Here is a 22814-nt window from a genome sequence, read left to right on the forward strand (position 1 = left end):
TTGTAACAAATTTATGTAAAATCTATTTTAGACCTAAAAAATTAATGTTCTGCCAATTAAAATTTGACACTCTATAAAAGTAATTGATCAATCTATCAACCATTGTCTTATCCCTTTAGATCCCTGAAAAAAATATAATTTTTGACAGAGTAATGCATGTTGGGAAAATATGGTAATTTAGGGATCTTAAGGGATAAGACAAGTTCTAATAAATCAAATACATCCCCCATTTTGTTGATACACAAAATTAACCCTTTTGTAGATTGCAATTAGTGGTTAAAATAGTTAGACACTCAATAAAGCAACAAATCAAAATTCAATAAAAGTCCCCAAAGTTGCTAAGCTAACGAATAAGAAAACTTTACTTTAAACATTGGGAACTAGTGTAATAAACAGCCCAATGTCCCCTCCCTCCCTGGGTAAAATATGAGACAAGATGCATCTTCCATGTTCCATGTTGGTAGTAGTTTCCGGTAGGAAGTCAGGGGGGGGGGAGGTATGTCAAGGACAGATATATGTTATTGGGCCCACTTTCCTTTACATTTGATAGTGTAGACAAAATAACCCTCCCCTGAGTTGCCACCCCCCCCCCCCAAAAAAAAAATAGTATTTTTTCAAACTGCAATTTTTTTTTTTTTTTATATCGACTCTATGTTTCAAAGAAAAGTGGTCGAGGCTGACATAATACCGACATGCCATAGGCTGACATATTATCGACATAACGATATTATGACTGCATACTAAGGGATCTGAGGGATAAGACAATGGCTGATAAGTTGATGTATATCCCCAATGATAATACACAAAATACATTCTGTAGATTATCTTTATTGGATGAAACTTTTGAACATTTAACTTAAGAGCCAATCAATCAAAATTCTTTAAAAGTTTCCAATAAAACTTTGGGGACTAGTGTAATAAACAGCCTATTGCCCCTTTGTGCTGCATTCTACACAGCATTAAAGGTTGTGGAAAATAGGTGGGAGGGGGGGGGGAGGGGTAGATTTGGTAGCCAAATGAAATTGCATGGATATTATTAAGATTTGTACTTACTAGAAACATATGTTTATTTGTTTCTTCTTTTATTTGGCCTTTCTTGCAATAATTTTATCTTAAGCACAAATTATTCTTTCATTTCTTTTTAGAATCGAAAACTTTTACTTTTTAAATCTTTGTATTTAAGTAACAGGAAGGATCTCGCTAACTGCTGGACCGATATGGTTCTCCTTTACAGTCTAGATTAAGTTTTTTTTACCATAGGTATACTAAAGATTAAGATATATAAGTTTTCCGGAATTTTAATGTTAGGGGGAGATTTGAAATCTGCATCAAATTTTAAGGATTTTTTATAAAATTTCGTTTTTGTATAATTCTTTATCTAAAAGCGGAAATGCATTTTAAGTTAATTAATTTTGACCAATAGGATAGGTGGATTTTAAACTACCTGCGCTCTAATTGGTTGAATGATGTACGCCATCCAATCAGAGCGCAGATTTTTTAAATCCACCAATCACAGATGCCAAAATTAATCAACTTAAATTGCATTTCCGCTTTTAGATAAAGAATTATAGAAAAAACGAATTTTATAAATAATCCTCAAAATTTGATGCAGATTTCAAATCTCCCTCTAACTTTAAAATTCCGGAAAACTTATATATCTTACTAAAGATAGCTAAAGATTGGCATAAAATTTCTTATATATGTACAACATACAATGTTGCAAAACAAAAATTAAAATACTAAAGAGTCAATTAATTGTATATTAATTCTTAACGAAAACATCATGTAAATGTGATTGATTGTTATCATTTCCTATATAGTTGGAATATCCTATAATCTATAATACAAAGTAGAACGATGTCTGTCCGTCTGTCTGTCCGTCTGTCTGTCCGTCTGTCCGTCTGTCCGTCTGTCTGTCCGTCTGAAGCTTAAGATCTCAGTAACCACTGAACCGATTGGGCTCTACTCTTCAGGGAATATACCTTCTGGTCCTGTGATGGTTTTAAGCTATTTTCTTGGGGGGTGGGACACCCCAAACCCCCCAAAAAATGAAAAATAATCCCCCCCCCAAAAAAAAATAATTTTTTTTTAACTTTTTCTTTTAGATCTAACATACGAAAATTAGGTTGATCAAACCTCTTGGGGAAAAGCCCCTAGAGGCTAGGGGCGAAGCCGCTAGTTAAGTTATATTGCAGATAACTGAATAAGATTTATTTATAATAAACAACAAACATAGGCGTTGTTGTACTTTTTCCAGGGATTTAAAGGATTGAGACAATGACTGATAAATTTATATACGTATTAAACTATACACAAAATTACCCCTTCTGTACATTAAAAATGGAAGTTGAAACGTTTGAGCACTCACTTCATAAAACAACCAATCAAAATTCAACAAAAGTCCCCAAAGTTGAAGCCAACAAATAACGTTATTATAAAACTTTGGGGACTAGTATTATAGAACCCTCCCTTCCTGATATTTTCTAACATTTCCTTATTACCCCTCTAAAAGATCATTAACGAATGAAACTACCAAGGGTTAATAACCTAAATATATTGTTTAACAAGGATTGCAACATCCATAAAAGCGAAGCTCTAAAGTCAGAAGGAAGGACAAACGAACAATACCTCTTGTAGAGTGTCATAATCTAATTAGCAGAACATTAATTTGTAAGTCTTAACAAAACTTTACATGATGCATAATTGCGTAAATTCGCTTATAATAGTGTACCTTTTTGTTCTAAGAATCATTATCAGAATCAGAAGAATAAGAATGATTAAATGGACGGACCGACTCTAATTATATAGTAGCTTCGCTACTAAAAAGAAAATATTCTTGTAGTCTCTGGTCAAAATTTTTCCTTTTTTAAATATCACTTATTTAGGTTCTAGTATAATAATTAATAAATAATAATAATCTTAAGCTTTATTTAGTAATTGATTAGTGTAAAAATGTAATAAAATGTCTGATTTTGAAACTCTAAATGCGCTAAAAGGATAAGAAAAAAATTATTAAAAAGCAAAAACTGTGAAACTCAACCTTCGAGATGAAGCTTTTCGAGTGTTGGTTGTACTCGCTGACATCCACTCCCGAGCCAGACCGTTTCTCACCTCGCCGTTTCTGTGTCTTATTCCGCGAGTTTTGCATGATCTAAACCAAATATTATGTAACCATACAGTTACATTAGTAAATAAAACTCCTGTTAGCCAGTAATTTACTGCTGGTAACGTGGAATATTTGCAGGTTGCCAACTAACAGGAACCTAAGATTACTCCTGGTAGCCAGTAACATTTATTTGCTGCTGGTAACATGGAACATTTGTAGGTTGCCATCTAACAGGAACCTAAGATTACTCCTGGTAGCAAGTAACCTTAATTTACTGCTGGTAACATGGAATATTTGTAAGTTGCCAGCTAACAGGAACCTAAGATTACTCCTGTTAGCCAGTAACCTTAATTTACTGCTGGTAACATGGAATATTTGTAGGTTGCCGGCTAACAGGAACCTAAGATTACTCCTGGTAGCCAGTAACCTTTTTTTACTGCTGGTAAAAATTGTAAAAATCTTAACCAGCTATATTTCACCATGAAATGTACTTGACCCAACCATTAGTAGTTGAGTATGTTATGATAAAACAAGCGTCACAACTGAAAAAAAAAATTAGTAACTAGAATTTGTTATGCTATTTTGTTCAAAGATTTTTTCTGCAGTTTTGTATACACTTCATAATGTTAATTCTAAAACTCCGGGAGGCAAGTTTTTACTATCCACTAGCTGCCAGAGGCAATTGAAATCCAGGCAAAAAATAGGCAGTAAAAACATTCCAATTGGCTTTTGCACATTTTTTAACCTTTTCTTCATTTTATTGCTAAAATAAAAGATATTATTTTCTAGAGTTGCATCGAAACCGATTAATATCCGCTGGATTAGAACCGGTTCTCAGTTATACTGAAAAATTATCTATAGCATCGTATGGGAGACAATTTGCCACGGATAATAAGATAAAATCATATCAGTTTTCATTTAAATCCGATGAAAACTGTCTATAATACGATGCAATAAATAACTATTTTTTTTTCTTTTGGAAAATCTAAAAGAAAAACCAATTGTATGCTTTTCTGCTTAACTTTTGTTGTTGTATATATTTTGGTACATGTCAAACTTTTATACAATGTTTTGGACTAAGATTTGTGTTGAGAGAGGGATTAGTTATCTTGAGTAAAAAAATACAGAAAGATTTCCGCAGCTAGTAAAAAGAAAATCAAATTTCATTATTCGTGGAAAAATATCTGCGAAAATTTTCTGCATGGTTAAGAACCGTTTCTAATCCAGTTGACACTATTGCTTTCAACTTTTAAAGATTGTTTTTTAGCTTCAAACAGTCAAAATCACAATGATCAATACAAATCATGTAATATGCTATGCATATTATCAAGATAACTAATCCTTTCCAGTATGTATGTATAGCTGGCTTAAAGCTAGACATGACAAGTATATGCAAAATGTACAGTAGATTATAATACCTTTCAGTCATATAAAATCTTTGCTAGATTTTTAATTCTTTGGTCCCAAAATCATGCATTGCTTATTTAAGGTTAAAAAACATACATTTTAACAATCTCAGTTATGTGAAATTTGGTGAAATTGTCAAATTTGTCTAAAATGCCTTGTGCTCAAAATAAATACATGTAAATATTATAAAGTAAAAGTAGATAAAGTTTTATATCTTATTAAACTTAGTAAAACTATTCAGCAGCCCCTTGACAGATTTGAAATTAAACTTAGTATTGTGTTGTTAAATTTATATACCATTCCAAAAGTTTCCATATTATGAAATAGAATTTAATATTGCAAAAAGTATTAAATAGGTTCACAAATAGCCAAAGCAAGCAATTCCATAATTGTCTCTTTATATATATTCTATAAATATTCGTGTCCCCTAGTCTTTACCAGAGCTCGGCAGCTGCGCGTCAGCCGTCTGTAATCCTCAGGAAAATTAATCTTTTAAAATTTTAAAATTCAGTTGGAAATGTAAACCTGACCAAAAAATAGCATTACCTCTCTTTAATTTTTTAGAGCATCCCAACGGGTTTAAATTTGAGGCTTTGTCGCGGGTGCCGAGCCCTGATCATTACCTTGACAGTTTAAGTATAAGTTGTTATAAATTAATTATTTGAAGTTAAATTGAAGAGAGTGAAGACTTACCATAACTTCTTCCCATTGTCCGACATATCTGACAAGTCTAGAGAGAATGGATATAATATATACGTGGATATTATGATAGAGGAAATTTTGTAGAAAAATATAGGTAGCCAGTAGACCAGCTGAATCTTTGTTCTCGATTTTGTACGTGTCACCCTCATCCTATCTCAATATTTACCATTTGCTAAAAAAGCTTCAAACTTTCACGAAAAAAAAATCAAAATTTAAAAAATTAAAGTTTTGAATGTATAAAATAGCTTTGTTTTCCCTTTCAGCAATAGTTGGGTTATCTGTCGTACAACTTCGGAAATTGGGAGAAAAATGGGTAATCAATTGTATGTTTATCTGCTAGTAGAAACGTTGAAGCTTTTATTTTGAGAGGGGTAAAATAGGGGTTTCGATGGTTTGGGGGAGGTAATGTAATTTATTTTTAAAAACTTTAGAAGTGCATAAATAAAGAGTCTTTAAAGTTTCAAGGGGGATATTAATCACTCCTTTTCTCCCCACCTTGGACGTCTATAGTTGCTTCTGTAGTTATCATTTATTAGTCAATTCGTTCTTCCAGTAGGAGGGGTTTAGATTACAAAGTGTTTCAAAAATCAGCCATGTGACGTCATAAAAATAAGGGATTATCCACATCTTTTTAGGGGTTTTCTTTCCCAATTCTCCTCTCATCTTCCTCTTCTTTATGACGTCACGTGGGTGATTTTTGAGACACTTTGTAAAGTTACTGATGTATCGTTATTTTACCCAGCTGGAAGTACATATTATTAGGGTAAACGAATATCTGGTGCAATATCCAAGAAATTATATATCCATTGCCTGGAGAGACGAAGTAACCTCAGCAAACTGTACATACACAAATAGTTTAAACATAAATATATTTTAACAAGGATGACCACATTCATAAAAGACGAAGATCTCAAATAAAACGATGGGACATACAAGTGTCAAAACTTTATAAAATTGTATAATCTGAAAAATAGATACAGGACAAACTTAAATTTTGGGAGCTGATTAAAGAGATGCTTCGCTTGATATCTATTACTTTGTTTTCCTAGGAATCCTTGTTCGAAAAAAAATCAGATAAGTTGATCATACAAAAATTGTCGAAAAAGTTAAAAACCAGCATATTTCCTTTATGATAGCACACAGAGAATTGTTTCACTTTCTGAATCGTACCTGTGTGTTACAGAATTATCATACAAAGTTTGAAATCGATACGACAATTTTAACATACCTAAATTAACCATAAAACCAATCCGTTATGTACGGACGGACCGACCCTTATGATAGAAAATTCTTATTTCTGGCTAATAACCTATTTAGTCTGGAAAGGTATTTTCTAAGTATCTTCATTAATCATTAAACTGACTTGATTAAATCTCTTGTAAAAACAGCAATTTTTCAGGCTAGCTTGGTTCTATTTACTTTAAATTATTCAATTAATTTAGCTAAAATACAATTACTTTCACAAGGAGGATACCATTCAAAAGTAGCAAAGCAATATTATTAATTTCTTAATTTGAATGATAATTCTTGTAAGAACTAGGTACGATTTAGAAAAAATCTGAAATCAATACCAGAAAGTCCGCAGGTATTTTAAAAATATGTTATTTTAAAAACCTTTTTAACAATATCTTTTTAAATTACATAATTATTCTATTGAACTGATTTTTTTCATAATGATTCCTAGAACAACAAAGTACAATGTTATAAGCAAAGCAATTAAATTTTCAAGAAAAAAAGTAAGTATGTCCTTAACCTGTGTCCTATATTCCAACAACATTGTAACAAATTAATGTAGAATTTTGTTTAGACTTATAATAATTTATAATATACTTTAATACTCTGCAAATTAAGCGTTGACAACTGTTAATGTTCATTTGTCCTAGCATCTGATTTCAGAGCTTCGCTTTTCTGGATGTTTTAATTTTTTTAAAGTTTATTTTATATAATTTTATTTTGTTTAACTTTCCTGAGAAGCTTAGCAAGTCTGAGAATCCTAAGAGCTCTGGTTGTTTGGAGAATAGTTAGATTCCTCTCTATATCTTGCTCTCCAGTCTAAATATACGTATTATAATAAAAATAGCCCAAAACCTGCTAAAAAGCAGTTTGACCGCCATGGATGTTTAATAGTTAATTATGCTCCATAACGATTGGAATGTTGACAAGAAGTTTCGGCCTTTTGTCTTGAATAGCAGTCGAAAAAATCGAGAAAACAAAACCACTGACTAACAGACTACTGTGATTTCATTATTAAAACTTCTGTTTGTTTTAAACCCTATAAAATTTTTAAATTTTTCTATTGATCATAGACATCACAGGGTGGGGGTAAAGGGGTGTTCACCCCCTCAAACTTTGAAACCCTAAATTCCCCCCCCCTCAAATTTTTAAAATACATTAGTTTACCCTCTTCAAACCTTTGAAAACTCTCATTTACCCCCCTCAAAATAAAAAGCTTGGGCGTCCCTCTACATAAATCCTGCAAAAAATTCAATTTGCCTAGATAAATATTGGCAGATATTGTACATTTTGTACACTAAATTGATCATATTGATTAATTAATATCCATAAAACAACAAAACAAATTTGCATTTCAGAATATCTGGGAAACATGCATTCATTATAAATTATAATTATTTTTCTGGCAAGCTTTTTTTTCCAATATTAGATAAATGCATTTTCATTTAATATGCTTCTGTGCATGGTTAAGGCCAAAATTTATAATCAGTTTTTCTTCATGTTGGGTGGGAAAGGACAATGGAAATAATTCTGAATTTATTTTTTAAATGGTGGGGTTCTGTGCTCAATAGAAACTTTGAGGTAAAGCACTCTGAAACTTTTTTTAACGTGCAATTTCTCTAAATAGGAATAAAAAAAGAACATTGTGCAACTTATAAGGGATTTAAAGGGATAAGGCAATGTCCGATAAATTAACCCTTAACAGTCGGGCCCCTTGCCGCACCTTAATCAGTCGGGGGGGGGGGCGTTCAACGCCCCCCCTCATTATCTCAGTTCCTATTAGAGGGCTAAAATTTTTTGTGCAAGTCCCCTGTGTTATGGTGAATTTCCGACCTTAAGTAAGTCAAGGTCAATTTCCGCTTCCTTCACCCTTTTATTTAACAACCTTTGTTTTTAGGTCCTTTTTTACTTAAAAATGTCAAACGGCTGTAATTTTTTTATTTTTAAAGCTAGAAGAATTTTTTTTTGCAGAAAATGTTTATTTTTATTTAAATTTTATAATTGAAATATCAAAACATAAGTTTCAGCGGCCGCAGCTGTACTTGGCAGCTGCCAGCCGCCGCAGTCGGCGGTCGGCGGGAAAACGGCGGCGGATCTTTATGAAATTTTAATACATTATGTAGACATGTAAGAAAAGCTTAAGTTTAAAATTTGAAGTCTCTAAGTCAAAATTTGCGGCCACAGCAGCATTTTAAAGATTTCTGGAGACTTGGAGGATCAGGACCTGCAGGATCATACCTGGAACCTGAAATTGACTTGAACACCTGTATTTAATATGAGGATGTACTACTAGAGGATATTTGAGTATTTTGGTAAGATAAAATGCTTTGTTTAAGTCAAAAACAAATTTTTGTTCTTTACCTGGATGACCCTGCCAGGTTTGCTGGCATCCTGTGCCCGCCAGGATGGAGATATTCAAAAAATTCTAACTCTCACTTATGTGTCATACCCATACTTAAAAAGTCAAGCAGTTTGGGCTCTTTATCTTTCACACACAGAAAATGAGATAGAAAAAACCGGATGGGGGGGCGTTCAACGCCCCCCCCCCCCCCGACCGTTAAGGGTTAATGCACATTTCCAATGATAATGCACTTAATTACCCTTCTGTAGTTTACAGATAGCGGTTGAAAAGTTCAAACACTCAACTTAATAAATATAATATCAACCAATTAATATAAGTTCAATTAAAGTACCCAAAATAAGAAAACGTTATTGTAAAACTTTGGGGACTAGTGTAACAATCACCCCAATGTCCCCTCCCTCCCTGACAACTTACCGACTCCTCGGGTTGAACATTGTAGTCGAGAAACAAGAAAACATAATCCAAAGGAAGAGAGCTCAGCAGGTCCAGGAAAAACCAAGTTCTGCAAGTAAAAACAATATTTCTTATCATCCTTATGTAAAAGCAATAGGATGTCTATATGTGTGTATGTCTGATTGAAAGCTGAAAATTCCTTGTTCCAATGAGAAGTGCTGAAAACTCCTCTATAACTTACTTGATCCTAATTTTGGATATTGTCACCCTTGTTTCATTAAAATTAAACCCATTTTTGTTCAAAAAATTAAATTCTGAGAGATAAGTTAAAGTTTTGGATATCCATCTGAATTTTAAATGTAAATTATGAGACCTACATACGGCGGACGCGCGGCTGCCGAGCCCTACATAATTGTTTAAACTTGAATAAAATTCACCTGAGATATTGTCTGGCAATAAGTTTAGGCTCCAGAATAACCTGCTCGTTATTGTCATATTGTAGAATGCCTAAATCATAATTTTAGTAGCGCAGCTATTTCATAATGAGGGTTTGTTTAATAGTACTTTTGGTGAAAATTCTATACAGGGTTATAAACTAAGCGCCATAAAAACTTAAAAAACATGTTCGCAAAAATCTATTGGTGCTATTTTTGTTATTAACCAGCGACTACGCACCTACCTACCAGGGACTCTGTATGAATTCTAAGAAGCCAAGAGGAGCTAGAAAAATAGCCCAAATCCATCCCAAGAATTAAATCTGAAAATACAATGGCCTAAAACCATCACATGATCTATGTAAAGCTGACCTAAAATATAGAACCTAATCTGGTTCAGTACTATTGAGATCTTAAGCTTCAGACAAAAACCCTTACTACTTTATATAATAGGATAATTATAAAATATTGATAGCAATTTGTAAACCCAATAGCTCAAATGTTTAAAGAACATGTCATGAAAATATTCTTATCTGACATATTTTTGCTATTTAAATTTTAAACAAAAGTTTTTCTTTCTTTCTTATTTATATTTGAATCTAAAGTTTTAAATTTTGTAGAAAACAAGGCCAATTCTGACCATAATAAAATTAAAATATTTTCCAGTATTGCTTTAAAACCGATTAATATCCGAAGGATTAGAACCGGTTCTCAGCCATATTTAAAAATCATGTATAACGTCGTATTTTCAAAAAAAAATCCACGACTATTAAAATAAAAACCATAAGATTAATATTCGTGGAAAGTTGTATATAATACTATGTAATAAATAACTATTATTTTATGATAATTCTGGCTAGAAAAATAATTTTAATACGCCTTTAAAGTAACGAGAAAAAATATCAAAGTAAGGAAAGTAAAAATTAAATAAAGTTATACAAATAAAATTGAGCAACTATATAGAAGAAACTTTGCTGGTTAAAATTAATGATTTAAACTTTAACTTTGGTTTTAAAACAATTTATCAAAAACATTTTAGAAGATTGCCTCGCTATGAATATTGTTACACCGACCAACAAAAAAGAAATCTTTCTATTACCAAATTTAAATTTTTGTTACGATTAATGTATTTTTTAGTAGCGCAGCATTTCAATAATTTAGGTTGTACGTTTTAATAAGGTTCTCCTTTTTGTGGAAGCTTCACATAGGTTCTAGGGCGAATTTAGGCTATTTTACTTTTAGATTTAAGGATTGGGATTGATTTATGCTATTTTTTACCCCCTTTTTTACCAATTGAAATACAGAGCCCTTAGATACTACGGGCGCAGCCGCTAGTGACTTAATATAAAAAGTCAAATTCTATGAAATTAATATACAACATTTTTGATATAATATGGAAGAAACAAACAAACAGTTGTAAATAAACCTGTACAGTTGAAATAATATTATTTTTGACAATATAATGTGAGAATATTTTTACTTGGATATTGCATCAGATTTTCATATACTCTGATATAGTGATACTCGCAGCTGGCTAAAATAATGATACTCTCCCTCTTTACCCCTTTATTCAACTTAATTTGTAGCGCTAAAGTAAGTAAGTTCATCATTCATAATCAAAGCGAAGCTATTCTTTAAGTATTCGTGTATGTAATATTAGAGTAAATCACTATAGGGAGAAAGGGTTAAATAACTTTATCTCCGCCTTGTGCAACCTTTCTATTGGGTCATTGAAAATAACCCAATGGTGTCGTTTAAATTAACACAGCCAAGTAGCAGAAAATGATTTAGAAGCAGACGAAAGAGGTCTTTGAAATGGAAGGGAGGTAGTTGTCTATATATACATCTATACTATAGATCTGTTTATGTAATCATAGCTTTAGCATTATAAATGTAAACGGGTTTCTTTCTTTGCTTTCTAGTCAAGTAAAGCCCCTTGAGGCTATGGGAGAAACTACTAGTTGTAAATAATTAAACATGTACAATTGAAATAATTTTATTTTTTGACAATATAATATGAGAATATTTTTACTTGAATGTTGCACCAGATTTTCATTTACTCTGATAAAGTGATATTAGCTAAAATAACATTACCACCCATCCACCCCCTTTACCCCATCGAGTTCCCTCCCACTGGATAAACGAACTGTCCAATAAATGGTGTTCATATTAGCAACCTAAATCGACGATAAATTTTCCCCTGTCTATATATCCATATGTTATATATCCATTAATGTGAGTTAGTTGAAATGATGAAAGGAAGATTGGATTCATATTTTTATGAGAATTGTATTTCAGAGAGGGAGGGGACATTGGATGTTTATTACACTAGTCCCCAAAGTTTTTAAATAATGTTTACTTGGCTTAAGAACTTTGGAAACTGTTATTGAATTTTAATTGAAGTACTAAGTGTAATCTAAAGATGGGGTAAATTTGTGTTTCATCATTGGGGATGTACAACAGATCTATAGTATAAATGTATAGATAGAGAACTACCTTCCTTCCTTTTTCAAAGACCGCTTTCGTCTGCTTCTAAATTATTTTCTGCTACTTGGCTGTGTTAATATAAGCGACACCATTGGTTGATTATTAATGACCCAGTAGAAAGGTTGCACAAGGTGGTTGCAATGAGGAGATTATCTAATCATTTTTCCCTCTAGTTTTACTCTAATGGGTGTACACCAATTTATCAGCAATTGACTTATCCCTTTAGATCCCCGACTATATTATATGTCATAAGTGAAAGATGAAAGGTACTAGAGAGAAATGAAACAACTAGATTTATATTACAAATATACATATATAATATACAAAGGATTTTTAACAGCACAGCTTTTCCTAATTACTCACGTTCGTAACGGATTGATTTAAGCTTTATTTTTGACATGAAAATTACTGGAACAACAAGGTATATTCTTTTTCATTTAACAAAAATTATTATTGATACTTTTAAAAAATTATTAGGGTTTTAAAAAGATCATTCTTATGGTGATTCGACATAATGTTATACTTGTAGCAACCATATTACTAAAATGGATATAAAATAAGTGGATATTTGGGAATTTGATCAGAATATCCGAGAATATATCAAAATATCCACGTATAATTATAACCATTTAGACAAGTAATGTTTTCTATAATAGTGCAAGGAACATTTTTACACAATTAGGAGCAGTTTAACTCAAGTAAAGTGTTTGATATTATTTGTAATGAAAGCCAAAGCACGTCCATATAAAGCAATCAAGCATTAAATACCTAGTATTTTTTTTCAATATCAAAGCTTTTTTTCGTTTATTTAATTGTTAGAATTGTTGAGTTTCGCTTATATTGATATTGTCATCCTTGTTCCATCTCAATTCACTGAGCATATAAAGGATTGTTTCAAAGAACAATTTCTTTTTTTATTTATATATTTTCTGAAAGATTTAAAGTTATAGAGTATTTTTATCTTTAACAAGTATGGCAACATCCATTAAAGCGAAGCTCTGAAATGGTAAGACATACGAATATCAACTCTTGTAGAGTGTCAGAAATTAATAAGCAAAACATTAATAATGTATAAGTCTAAATTAAGTGTGACATGAATTTGTTTCAAAATTGCAAAATACAGGATTCAGTAAAAGGACATACTTGAATCTTTAGAAACTATCTTATAGTATTGTTAATTGTTGTTCTAGGAATCATTATTCTAAACGAAAGGTCTAGGGTCACTTTTACCGTGAACCGTAGAAAGTAATAAACTAAACGCCCCCCTTCCCTTCAATTTTAAAATTCCCGCGAAATTAATTTACAATTTGGCGTAATCATACCTGTCCTAACGTTGACGACAATATTAATGAGAAAAATTGGTTAGTCCGTGCATCCAGTAGGAAGGAAAAGTTTAAGTTAAAGGGGTGGATGGGGTAATATTGTTATTTTTGTCAGCTGTGAGTATCACTTTATTAAAGTAAATGAAAATCTAGTGGAACATCCAAGTAATGATATATCGCGAAACTAATTTTCAATAAAATTTTCATACCTGTCCTAAAGTTGACGACAATATCAATGAGAAAGATGGTGTTGGACAAACAATTGAATATTATCTTCAGGTAGGGAGGGGACATAGGGCTGTTTGTTAAACTGGTCCTCAATTTTTTATAAAAAAAAACGTGTTCTTATTCGTTGGTTTAACAACTTTAGGGAGTTTTAATGAATTTTTTTTAGGTTGGCTCATCAAAATGAGTGTCCAAACATTTTAACCACTTATCATAATCTATAGAACCATCTCACCTGTCCTAAAGTTGACGACAATATCAATGAGAAAGATGGTGTCGGACAAACAGTTGAATATGATCCGGCTGTAGGAGAGGTCGTCGTTGAAGAACGAGATGGCCACGGGCAGGATCACGAGGTTCGCCACCAGCAACAGCAGCATACTCAGATCCCAATAAAACCTGGAATAGTTATTTTTGCAGCGTATTATAGAAAACTTTCGTGAATATGTAAATAAAAAATTATAAGAATAAAACCAGTTTTGTTAGCATCGAGGGACCGAAGTCTCGTCCTAACAAAATTGGTATCGATTTTTTATGATTTTTATCTAAATATTCGTGGAAATTTGTCTGTAATTTTATGTTATACATGATTTTTCAGTATGGCTGGGGACCGGTTTTAATCCACTGTTTATTAATCAGTTTCTAAGCCTTCCTGGAAAACAACTATTCTCATATTTTTAAAACCGGAGGAGTAGTTCAACCGTCCTTTCGTTCGTTCGTTCCCAATAAAACCTGGAGAAAAAAACGACCTTTCTCATATTTTCAAATATTTCAAAACTGGTCCACATCGCGTCATACTAAGGATGTTACAAATGGTATCTGCTGCTGCTATGTCGGTGACACTAATAGTGAGAGTAGGGGGAATGCCTTGGCCCAAATTAGGCGCAGCTCATTATCATATGGTCGATAAGGACTTTCAGAAAAGGTCGTGCAATCACAGGATTGGCTGTCTGTTGGATTTTACTTAACCTAATTTCCTTGGGAGTTAGAGTATCGCATCCCATTACATGAAACTGGAGCATGGATGTATAATCCAGTGCTTGGAAGGAGATATATCTAAATATGCATTACCTGAAACTGGAACATGGATGAATAATCCAGTGCTTGGAAGCCCGCTGACGAACGCGTTCTTTCATTACCTAAGTCACTTTATTAATGATGATTACGTCCAATGATATGTACTAACGGTTACGCCCCTAGAGGCACTTAGAGGGGAGGGAGTTGTGGAGAGATGACATTTTCAAACTTAGATTTTAAAGAAAAAGTAAAAACAAAATGTGAGAGTACTTTTTTCTACAGGCGATTTCTTTAAGGCATGGATGATGGCACCCTTCCCAAAAATAATTATAAACTTCTCAAGACCTATGATAAGCTACATTGTGAAGAAGATTCATGTTGGTCCAGCGGTTAGCGAGATCCTTTTATACAGACAGACACACAGATTAATAAAGAGACTTTGATATGATAAGAATGAAAAAGATAAATAAGATTTTATCAACCTATACACTTCCCCAAAATAGTAATAAATCTTCCCTTGACGCATATGAAACTTCTTAAAATCTGATTTTTATAAAATTTGCGGTGAATTGATATATGTATAATAGGTATTTCTCGTATCGTATTATAAACGGCTTTCCGCGGATATAGAAAGTACAATTATGAGATTAAAACTAGTTTTTTTAGCCCCGTGGTGCCGAAGGCGCCGGCTAAAAAACTGGTTTTAATCTTATGATTGTACATTTCTATATTCGTAGAAAGCTGGATATAATACGATGCTAGACATAGTTTTTTCGTATGGATGAGAACCGGTTCCTATCCACCGGATTCGAATGAATACGAGAAAATACTTTCTTTTCTATTTCCATTTAATCATTCTTCATCAGGGGTTAAGCAATATTTAAATGTTAAAAACATAAAATGTTATTAGTTTTGGCGCTTTCACACAAAGCTCCTTATTGATCACTGATAACCCCAATTAAAAATGAATTAAATACCAGTTTTTTTCTTTGTTTGTTTATTACTATAGGAGAGGTTAAGTTAGGTTATATTAAGTAGCCCTGCACAATTAGGGCACACTAGTTACAGACCCCGCCGGAGTATTTTCCATTTATTTTTAAAACAAGGGCGGAGGGGTGTTTTAAGGGCTCAACATGCACTTTGAAAGCACAGAAATTTCAGACGGGGATGCTTTTAGGGGGGGGGGGTTCAACTTGCACCCTAAACAACAAATTGAGAATGACACCCCCTCCCCCCTCTTTTTTAACTTGGCCAATTCTTGTCCACTCTACTGACAGCTACTATGAAAGGCTTTTGATTTGTAGAAATTATTATAGGTATTACATTAACACATATTATTTATTGCCATCTATGGAAATGCTTTCAGGAAAAAAGGTCGTGCTACTGCATTAAAAAAAGTAAACTGACATCAGACCTTCCATTATAACTTCGAAACCGATCAATATCCGCTGGATCAGAACCAGTTTCAAGTTTGAAAAATTATGTATCGTATCGTTATCAACAAATCTTTATACTAAAGTAACAGGGTGTTTGTGTGTCTGTGTGTTTGTTTGTACCAAAGGATCTCGCTAACCGCTGAAACGATCGGGTTCTCCTTAACAGGGTAGCTTTTCATAGGTCCCGGGAAGGTTTATAACTATTTTCTTGGGGGTGGGACACCCCCAACCCCTCCCAAAATAAAAAATATCGCCCCCCCAAAAAAAAAAAAATTTCCACCCTCTAAAAAATTTTTTAAAACTTTTTTTAAAAATCTAAAATAAGAAATTGGGTTATCAAATTCGACTTCCCCCTCCTCAAGTGCCCCTAGAGGCCTCTAGGGGCGTAGCCGCTAGTAATAAGATAAAGTCATAATGTTAATACCAGTTTTGCGAAACTGGGCCTTCGGAACATCGGGACAAAAAAATAGTTTTAAATGTTTTAATTTTTCATTTTAATATCCGCGGAAAGCTGTCTATAATACGATTCAATAAATAACTATTAAACTGGTCTGTCACATTACAGTATTTTACTTATCTATTCTTTAATAGTAAAAAGAAAAGAAAAAACCTACCGCTTTTTTCGAGCCAAACAATTTCATGGCCAATTTGTTGTCGGAGGGAGCAAAGATATTCTGCAGCTGACTCTTCACCCAGCCTGTACTCTTTGTCTCACTTGATATGGAATTCCTAAAAATTATGCTTCATGTGAACTGGTTTTAGGCACTCTTAGTCTCACTTGATATGGAATTCCTAAATATAATTATATAAATTTGTTGTCGGAGGGAGCAAAGATGTTCTGCAGCTGACTCTTCACCCAGCCTGTACTCTTAGTCTCACTTGATATGGAATTCCTAAATATCATTATATAAATTTGGAGGAAGCAAAGATGTTCTGCAGCTGACTCTTCACCCAGCCTGTACTCTTTGTCTCACTTGATATGGAATTCCTAAATATCATTATATAAATTTGGAGGGAGCAAAGATGTTCTGCAGCTGACTCTTCACCCAGCCTGTACTCTTTGTCTCACTTGATATGGAATTCCTAAATATCATTATATAAATTTGGAGGGAGCAAAGATGTTCTGCAGCTGACTCTTCACCCATCCTGTACTCTTTGCCTCACTTGATATGGAATTCCTAAATAAAAATATATAAATTTGTTATCGGAGGGAGCAAAGATATTCTGCAGCTGACTCTTCACCCATCCCGTACTCTTTGTCTCACTTGATATGGAATTCCTAAATATAACTATATAAATTCGGAGGAAGCAAAGATGTTCTGCAGCTGACTCTTCACCCAGCCTGTACTCTTAGTCTCACTTGATATGGAATTCCTAAATATCATTATATAAATTTGGAGGAAGCAAAGATATTCTGCAGCTGACTCTTCACCCAGCCTGTACTCTTTGTCTTACTTGATATGGTCATGGAATTCCTAAATATCATTATATAAATTTGTTATCTGAGGAAGCAAAGATGTTCTGCAGCTGACTCTTCACCCATCCTGTACTCTTAGTCTCACTTGATATGGAATTCCTAAAAACATTCACCATGAAAAGAATCCTATTATCAGGGATCTAAAGGGATAAGACAATAGACGATAAATTAATGTACATCCCTAATGAAGATACAAAAAAAATTACCCCTTCTTTAGATTACAATTAGTTGTTGAAACGTCTCGACATCCAACTTTGGGGACTAGTAGAATAAACAGCCAAATGTTCATTCCCTGCCTGCCCATTATAAAATGTAGTAAGGTTTTTCTGTCGTTCCTTTAAGATCTCGCAATCCACTGAACTTATTGAATTCTCCATTTTAGGTATGCTTCATTTTAAGGCTATTTTAAGTTAACGTTTATCTGTTGTTCCGTTAGGATCACCTAAACCACTGAACCGATTGAATTCTCCATTTTAGGTATTAGTCATGTGAACTGGTTTTAGTCAATTTTGATTATAGATAAAAGTATGGGGATGGTTTTAGGCCATTTTTCCCCTTTCCTTCCTTTATATAACGCTAAAGCCACTGCAATATATACAGTAAGAGATATAAGTTTTTCGGAATTTTAATGTAGGGAGTAGATTTGAAATCTGCATCAAATTTTAAGGATTTTTTATAAAATTCATTTTTTGTATAATTCTTTATCTAAAAGCGGAAATACAAATTAAGTTAATTAATTTTGGCATCCGTGATTGGTGGATTTAAAAAATCTGCGCTCTGATTGGATGTCGTACATCATTCAACCAATTAGAGCGCAGGTAGTTTAAAATCCAACTATCCTATTGGTCAAAATTAATTAACTTAAAATGTATTTCCGCTTTTAGATAAAGAATTATACAAAAAACGAATTTTATAAAAAATCCTTAAAATTTGATGCAGATTTCAAATCTACTCCCTACATTAAAATTCCGGAAAACTTATATCTCTTAATATACAGTACAAACTAACTGACTAGAAAGTAATTTATGGAAAAGCCTCACACTTAAAAATAATGTCTCTATTATTCAGGGACTTTAAGGGATAAGACTATGAACAATTTTAATGATGTATGTGCGTGCATCCCCAATTATTAAATTTAAAAAAAAAAACAATTAAATAGGATAAATTACTGGTGAAAAAATTTGAACACTGCCTCTTTGTACCAACAATCAAAATTTGAAAGATAGAAAGTGTTTATAAAACTTTGGGTACCAATATAAGTCCATTGTTCCCTCCCTCCCTGCATTTATTTCATAATTATTCCCTCACCCCCTCCTCCCCTTCTATATTGCAAACAAAAAAAAAGGAGTTTTATTGGTGGAAAAGTTTGGACACTGCTTGTTTGTACAATCAATTAACATGTGAGAGAGAGAAAAAGTGTTTCTAAAACTTTGGGTACCACTATAATTTACATTTCATTGTTCCCTCCCTCCCTGCTTTTATTTCTCCAGTCCCTCACCCCCCCCCCTTCCTCTCCTCTATATTGCACACTTCATAAATACTAAGAACTTGAAATCTGCAAAACTACTTCAAGAATAATATTGGATGAATGATATTTCAGGGATTAAGGCATTGGTATTACAGACAGCTTTCCGCAGATATTAAAATAAAAAAAATATAAGATTAAAACTAGTTTTGTTAGCCCTGAAAGGCTGAAGGCCATGGTTAACAAAACTGGTATTATTTTAATTTTAATATTCATTGAAAGTAATCTGTAATACGATGCAATACATGAATCTTAACTGTAAATGAGAACCGGTTCTAAATGGTTAGAATTGGCCATGTTTTCTATAAAATTGAAGACTTTGAATTTAAATATGTAGGAGAAAGAGAGAAAGCCATGCTGGAAAGGCACATTCCTAATACAAAAAGGCTAACATACTAAAATGATTTATCTTTCTTGCGTGGTTTTCTAGCTTTAACATCGATGAACATTTAATATCTTTAGTAAAAGTAAAGTCTAATTAAAACAATATGTTTTAAAAACTTTAAACTGTTAAAAAGACCATTCAGAAACAGACGGAATGAAGAAATTTTAAAAAATAATAATTGTATATAACTTTATTTGTGAATTACGTAGTAGTTTAAGGGAGGGAGTGGACATTGGACTGTAAACTACACCAGTATCCAAAGTTTTACCATATTCGTTGGCTCAAAACCTTTGGGTACTTTTATTGAATTTTGATTAGTTGGTTCCTTACATGTTTTCATGTTAATAATTTCAATCAACAGAAGGTTTTTTATCATTTTTTGGATGTAAATAAATATATCCTCCATTGTCTTATCCCTTAATATCCCTGCGATTGCAGTTGAGCTGAGTTGTGTGGTACACAGTAGCGCTGGTCTGCAAATATTACTGGAATTATCAGTTTTTAAACAATTAGGTCAATACAGTGGTACACAGTGGTATACTGTTGTACACAGTGGTACATAGTGGTAACCAGTGGTACACAGTGGTACACTGTGGTACACATTGGTACACAGTAGCGCTGGTCTCTAAATATTACTGGAATTATCAGTTTTTAAACAATTAGGTCAACACAGTGGTACACAGTGGTATACTGTGGTACACAGTAGCGCTGGTCTCTAAATATTACTGGAATTTTACTGGGATTATTAGTTTTTAAACAATTAGGTCAACAATAGTACACAGTAGGTACACAGTGGTACACAGTGGTACACAGTGGTACACAGTGGTACACAGTGGTACACAGTGGTACACGGTGGCACACAATGGTACACAGTAGTACACGGTGGTACACAGTGGTACACAGTGGAGCTGGTCTCTAAATATTACTGGAATTATTATTTTTTAAACAATTAGGTCAACAATAGTACACAGTGGTACACAGTAGGTACACAACAGGTTAATAGTAGGTACACAGTAGGTACACAATAGGTTCACAGTAGGTACACAATAGGTTCACAGTAGGTTCACAGTAAGTACACAGTAGGTACACAGTAGGTACACAGTATATACACAGTAGGTACACAGTAGGTACACAGTGGTACACAGTAACGCTGGTCTGCAACTATTACTGGAATTATCAGTTTTTAAACAATTAGGTCAACACAGTGGTAAACAGTGGTACACAGTGGTACACAGTGGTACACAATAGTACACAGTGGTACACAGTGGTACACAGTGGTACATAGTGGTACAAAGTGGTACACAGTAGCGCTGGTCTGCAAATATTACTAGAATTATCAGTTTTTAAACAATTAGGTAATCGATATATTATTACTTGGATGTTGCACCAGATTTGCATGTACTCTGATAAAGTGGTGTTCGCAGCTGGCTAATATAACGATCCACCCATCCACCCTGTTTAACCCATCCCCTACCCTCCTACTGGATAAGCGAACTGAATATTCTAGCAACCTAATTTGACAAAAAATTTGACTGTCAATATATCCACTTATATACATCAATTGCCAAAAATTATTAACATTTTTTTGACAGAGATACCCATAATTCCGAAAATGTATGCAAATAGAAAAGTACAAAAGCAAATAACTAGTAAAACACTGCATTTAAGCATTGAATTAATATTTAATTTTATACAAATCTCTTTCTTTTATTCATTGAAAAAAACCTCTAACAACTATTTATTTTTAAAATAAATTTGGAGGGTTATCTCTCCAGGATGGAGGTACTAACCCTTCCCCCCCTCCCCAAATAGACAAATAAGAAGCTTCACTGTAAAATAGACAAAGACCAAATTGTGTCAAAATGATCCATGTGACGTCATAAAAAAGGGATTATCTTTCCCACTTCACCTCTCATCTCCTTTATTTTTATGACGTCACATGGATCATTTTTGACACAATTTTGTCTTTATTTGTAAAATAGAACCATATCGTTTCAGCAGTTATCTAGAACCTTTGCTACATACTCATTACACATAGACTGACACAAAAACATCCTGTTACTTTGTTATAATATAAGGATAAAAATATATATCTAAAAATATTATATTATAATATTTAAAAACTGGACTTAGTATTATTGTTACTGACGTCAATATCAAATATTCTTCTAGCCACACCAGGGATACAGGGAGAGGCAAATTACAAAAAATATAATATAAAATGAGAAAGGGGATTAAACCAAAAGTTTTGCTTTCAAATTAAATTTTGTATGTACATTTTTTTTTTGATTTATTAAAAATATAATTTGCTTTTTTGTACTCATTCCAAACCGATTAATATCCAGTGGATAGGAAATGGTTCTAAGCCATACTGAAAAAGCATGTATAGTATCGAATTGCAAACAGTTTTCTTCGAATATTAATTTAAAAATCATTAAATTAATACCAGTATATTATAGACGGGTATCTGGCCCTTCGGGGCTAAAGCAACAGGTTTTAATCTTTTTATTTATCATTTTAATATCCGCGGAAAGCTGTCTATAATACGATGCGATAAATAAATATTATTTACATATTCCTAGCCTTTGTTTATATAAACCTTGCCAGAGCTGGGAAAGGTGACTAAAAACAACTATAATTCTTTTTATTTTTAAATTATCACAACGTTTTTTTTCTGTATGAAAAATCATTCTAAATAATATGAAGAATGGGACTTTTTGTTTAATTAAAAAGTTTGTCAAAGATTGCTTTTAAGTTTTGAAATTATATTTTGAACCTTCCTTCTGGGAAAGTTGGAAGGGAGGGGACAATGGGGTATTTATTACACTAGTCCCCAAAGTTTTATTATAATGTTTTATTTTCGTTAAATTTACAACTTTGGGGACTTTTACCGAATTTAATTAGTTGCCTCCTCAAGTTGATTGTCCAAACGTTTCAACAAAAAATTGTAATCTACTGAGGGGTAACTTTGTGTAACATCATTGGGGATGCACACAGATTTATCGTCCATAGTCTTATCCCTTTAGATCCCTGGGAAAGTTTGTACTTATTTAACTAACACATTGCTCACAATTCCCCTAGAAAATTGGTTTCATTCAGGGAGGGAGGGGACATTGGGCTGTTTATTACACTAGTTTTACAATAATCTTTTTGTATTAGTACAACTGGGGACTTTTATTGAATTCAATTCGTTCTTTCTTTAAGTTGAGTGGCCAAACGTTTCAACCACTAATTTTAATCTAAATAAATGTTGTGTATCATCACGTGGGATGTATATAAATTTATCCACCAATGTCTTATCCC

General features: G+C 32.9%; 1 protein-coding gene across 1 annotated transcript in view; it reads right to left on the reverse strand.

Moving 5' to 3' along the window:
• Nucleotides 1-22814, reverse strand: part of LOC145312411 (uncharacterized) — a 122736-nt gene that overhangs the window by 68689 nt on the left and 31233 nt on the right. The window contains exons 7-15 of the mRNA XM_080151647.1: nt 16739-16853; nt 14743-14810; nt 13907-14070; nt 9641-9710; nt 9225-9312; nt 7182-7267; nt 6026-6052; nt 5207-5243; nt 3041-3151 (exon numbers count right to left, since the gene is read on the reverse strand). Coding sequence (XP_080007773.1) covers nt 3041-3151; nt 5207-5243; nt 6026-6052; nt 7182-7267; nt 9225-9312; nt 9641-9710; nt 13907-14070; nt 14743-14810; nt 16739-16853 — 766 coding nt within the window. The remainder of the gene's footprint in view (nt 1-3040; nt 3152-5206; nt 5244-6025; nt 6053-7181; nt 7268-9224; nt 9313-9640; nt 9711-13906; nt 14071-14742; nt 14811-16738; nt 16854-22814) is intronic.

The sequence above is a fragment of the Acartia tonsa genome, chromosome 2, assembly GCF_053477335.1.
Source record: "Acartia tonsa isolate MP-2025a chromosome 2, ASM5347733v1, whole genome shotgun sequence".
In the NCBI taxonomy this organism is placed as follows: domain Eukaryota; kingdom Metazoa; phylum Arthropoda; class Copepoda; order Calanoida; family Acartiidae; genus Acartia; species Acartia tonsa.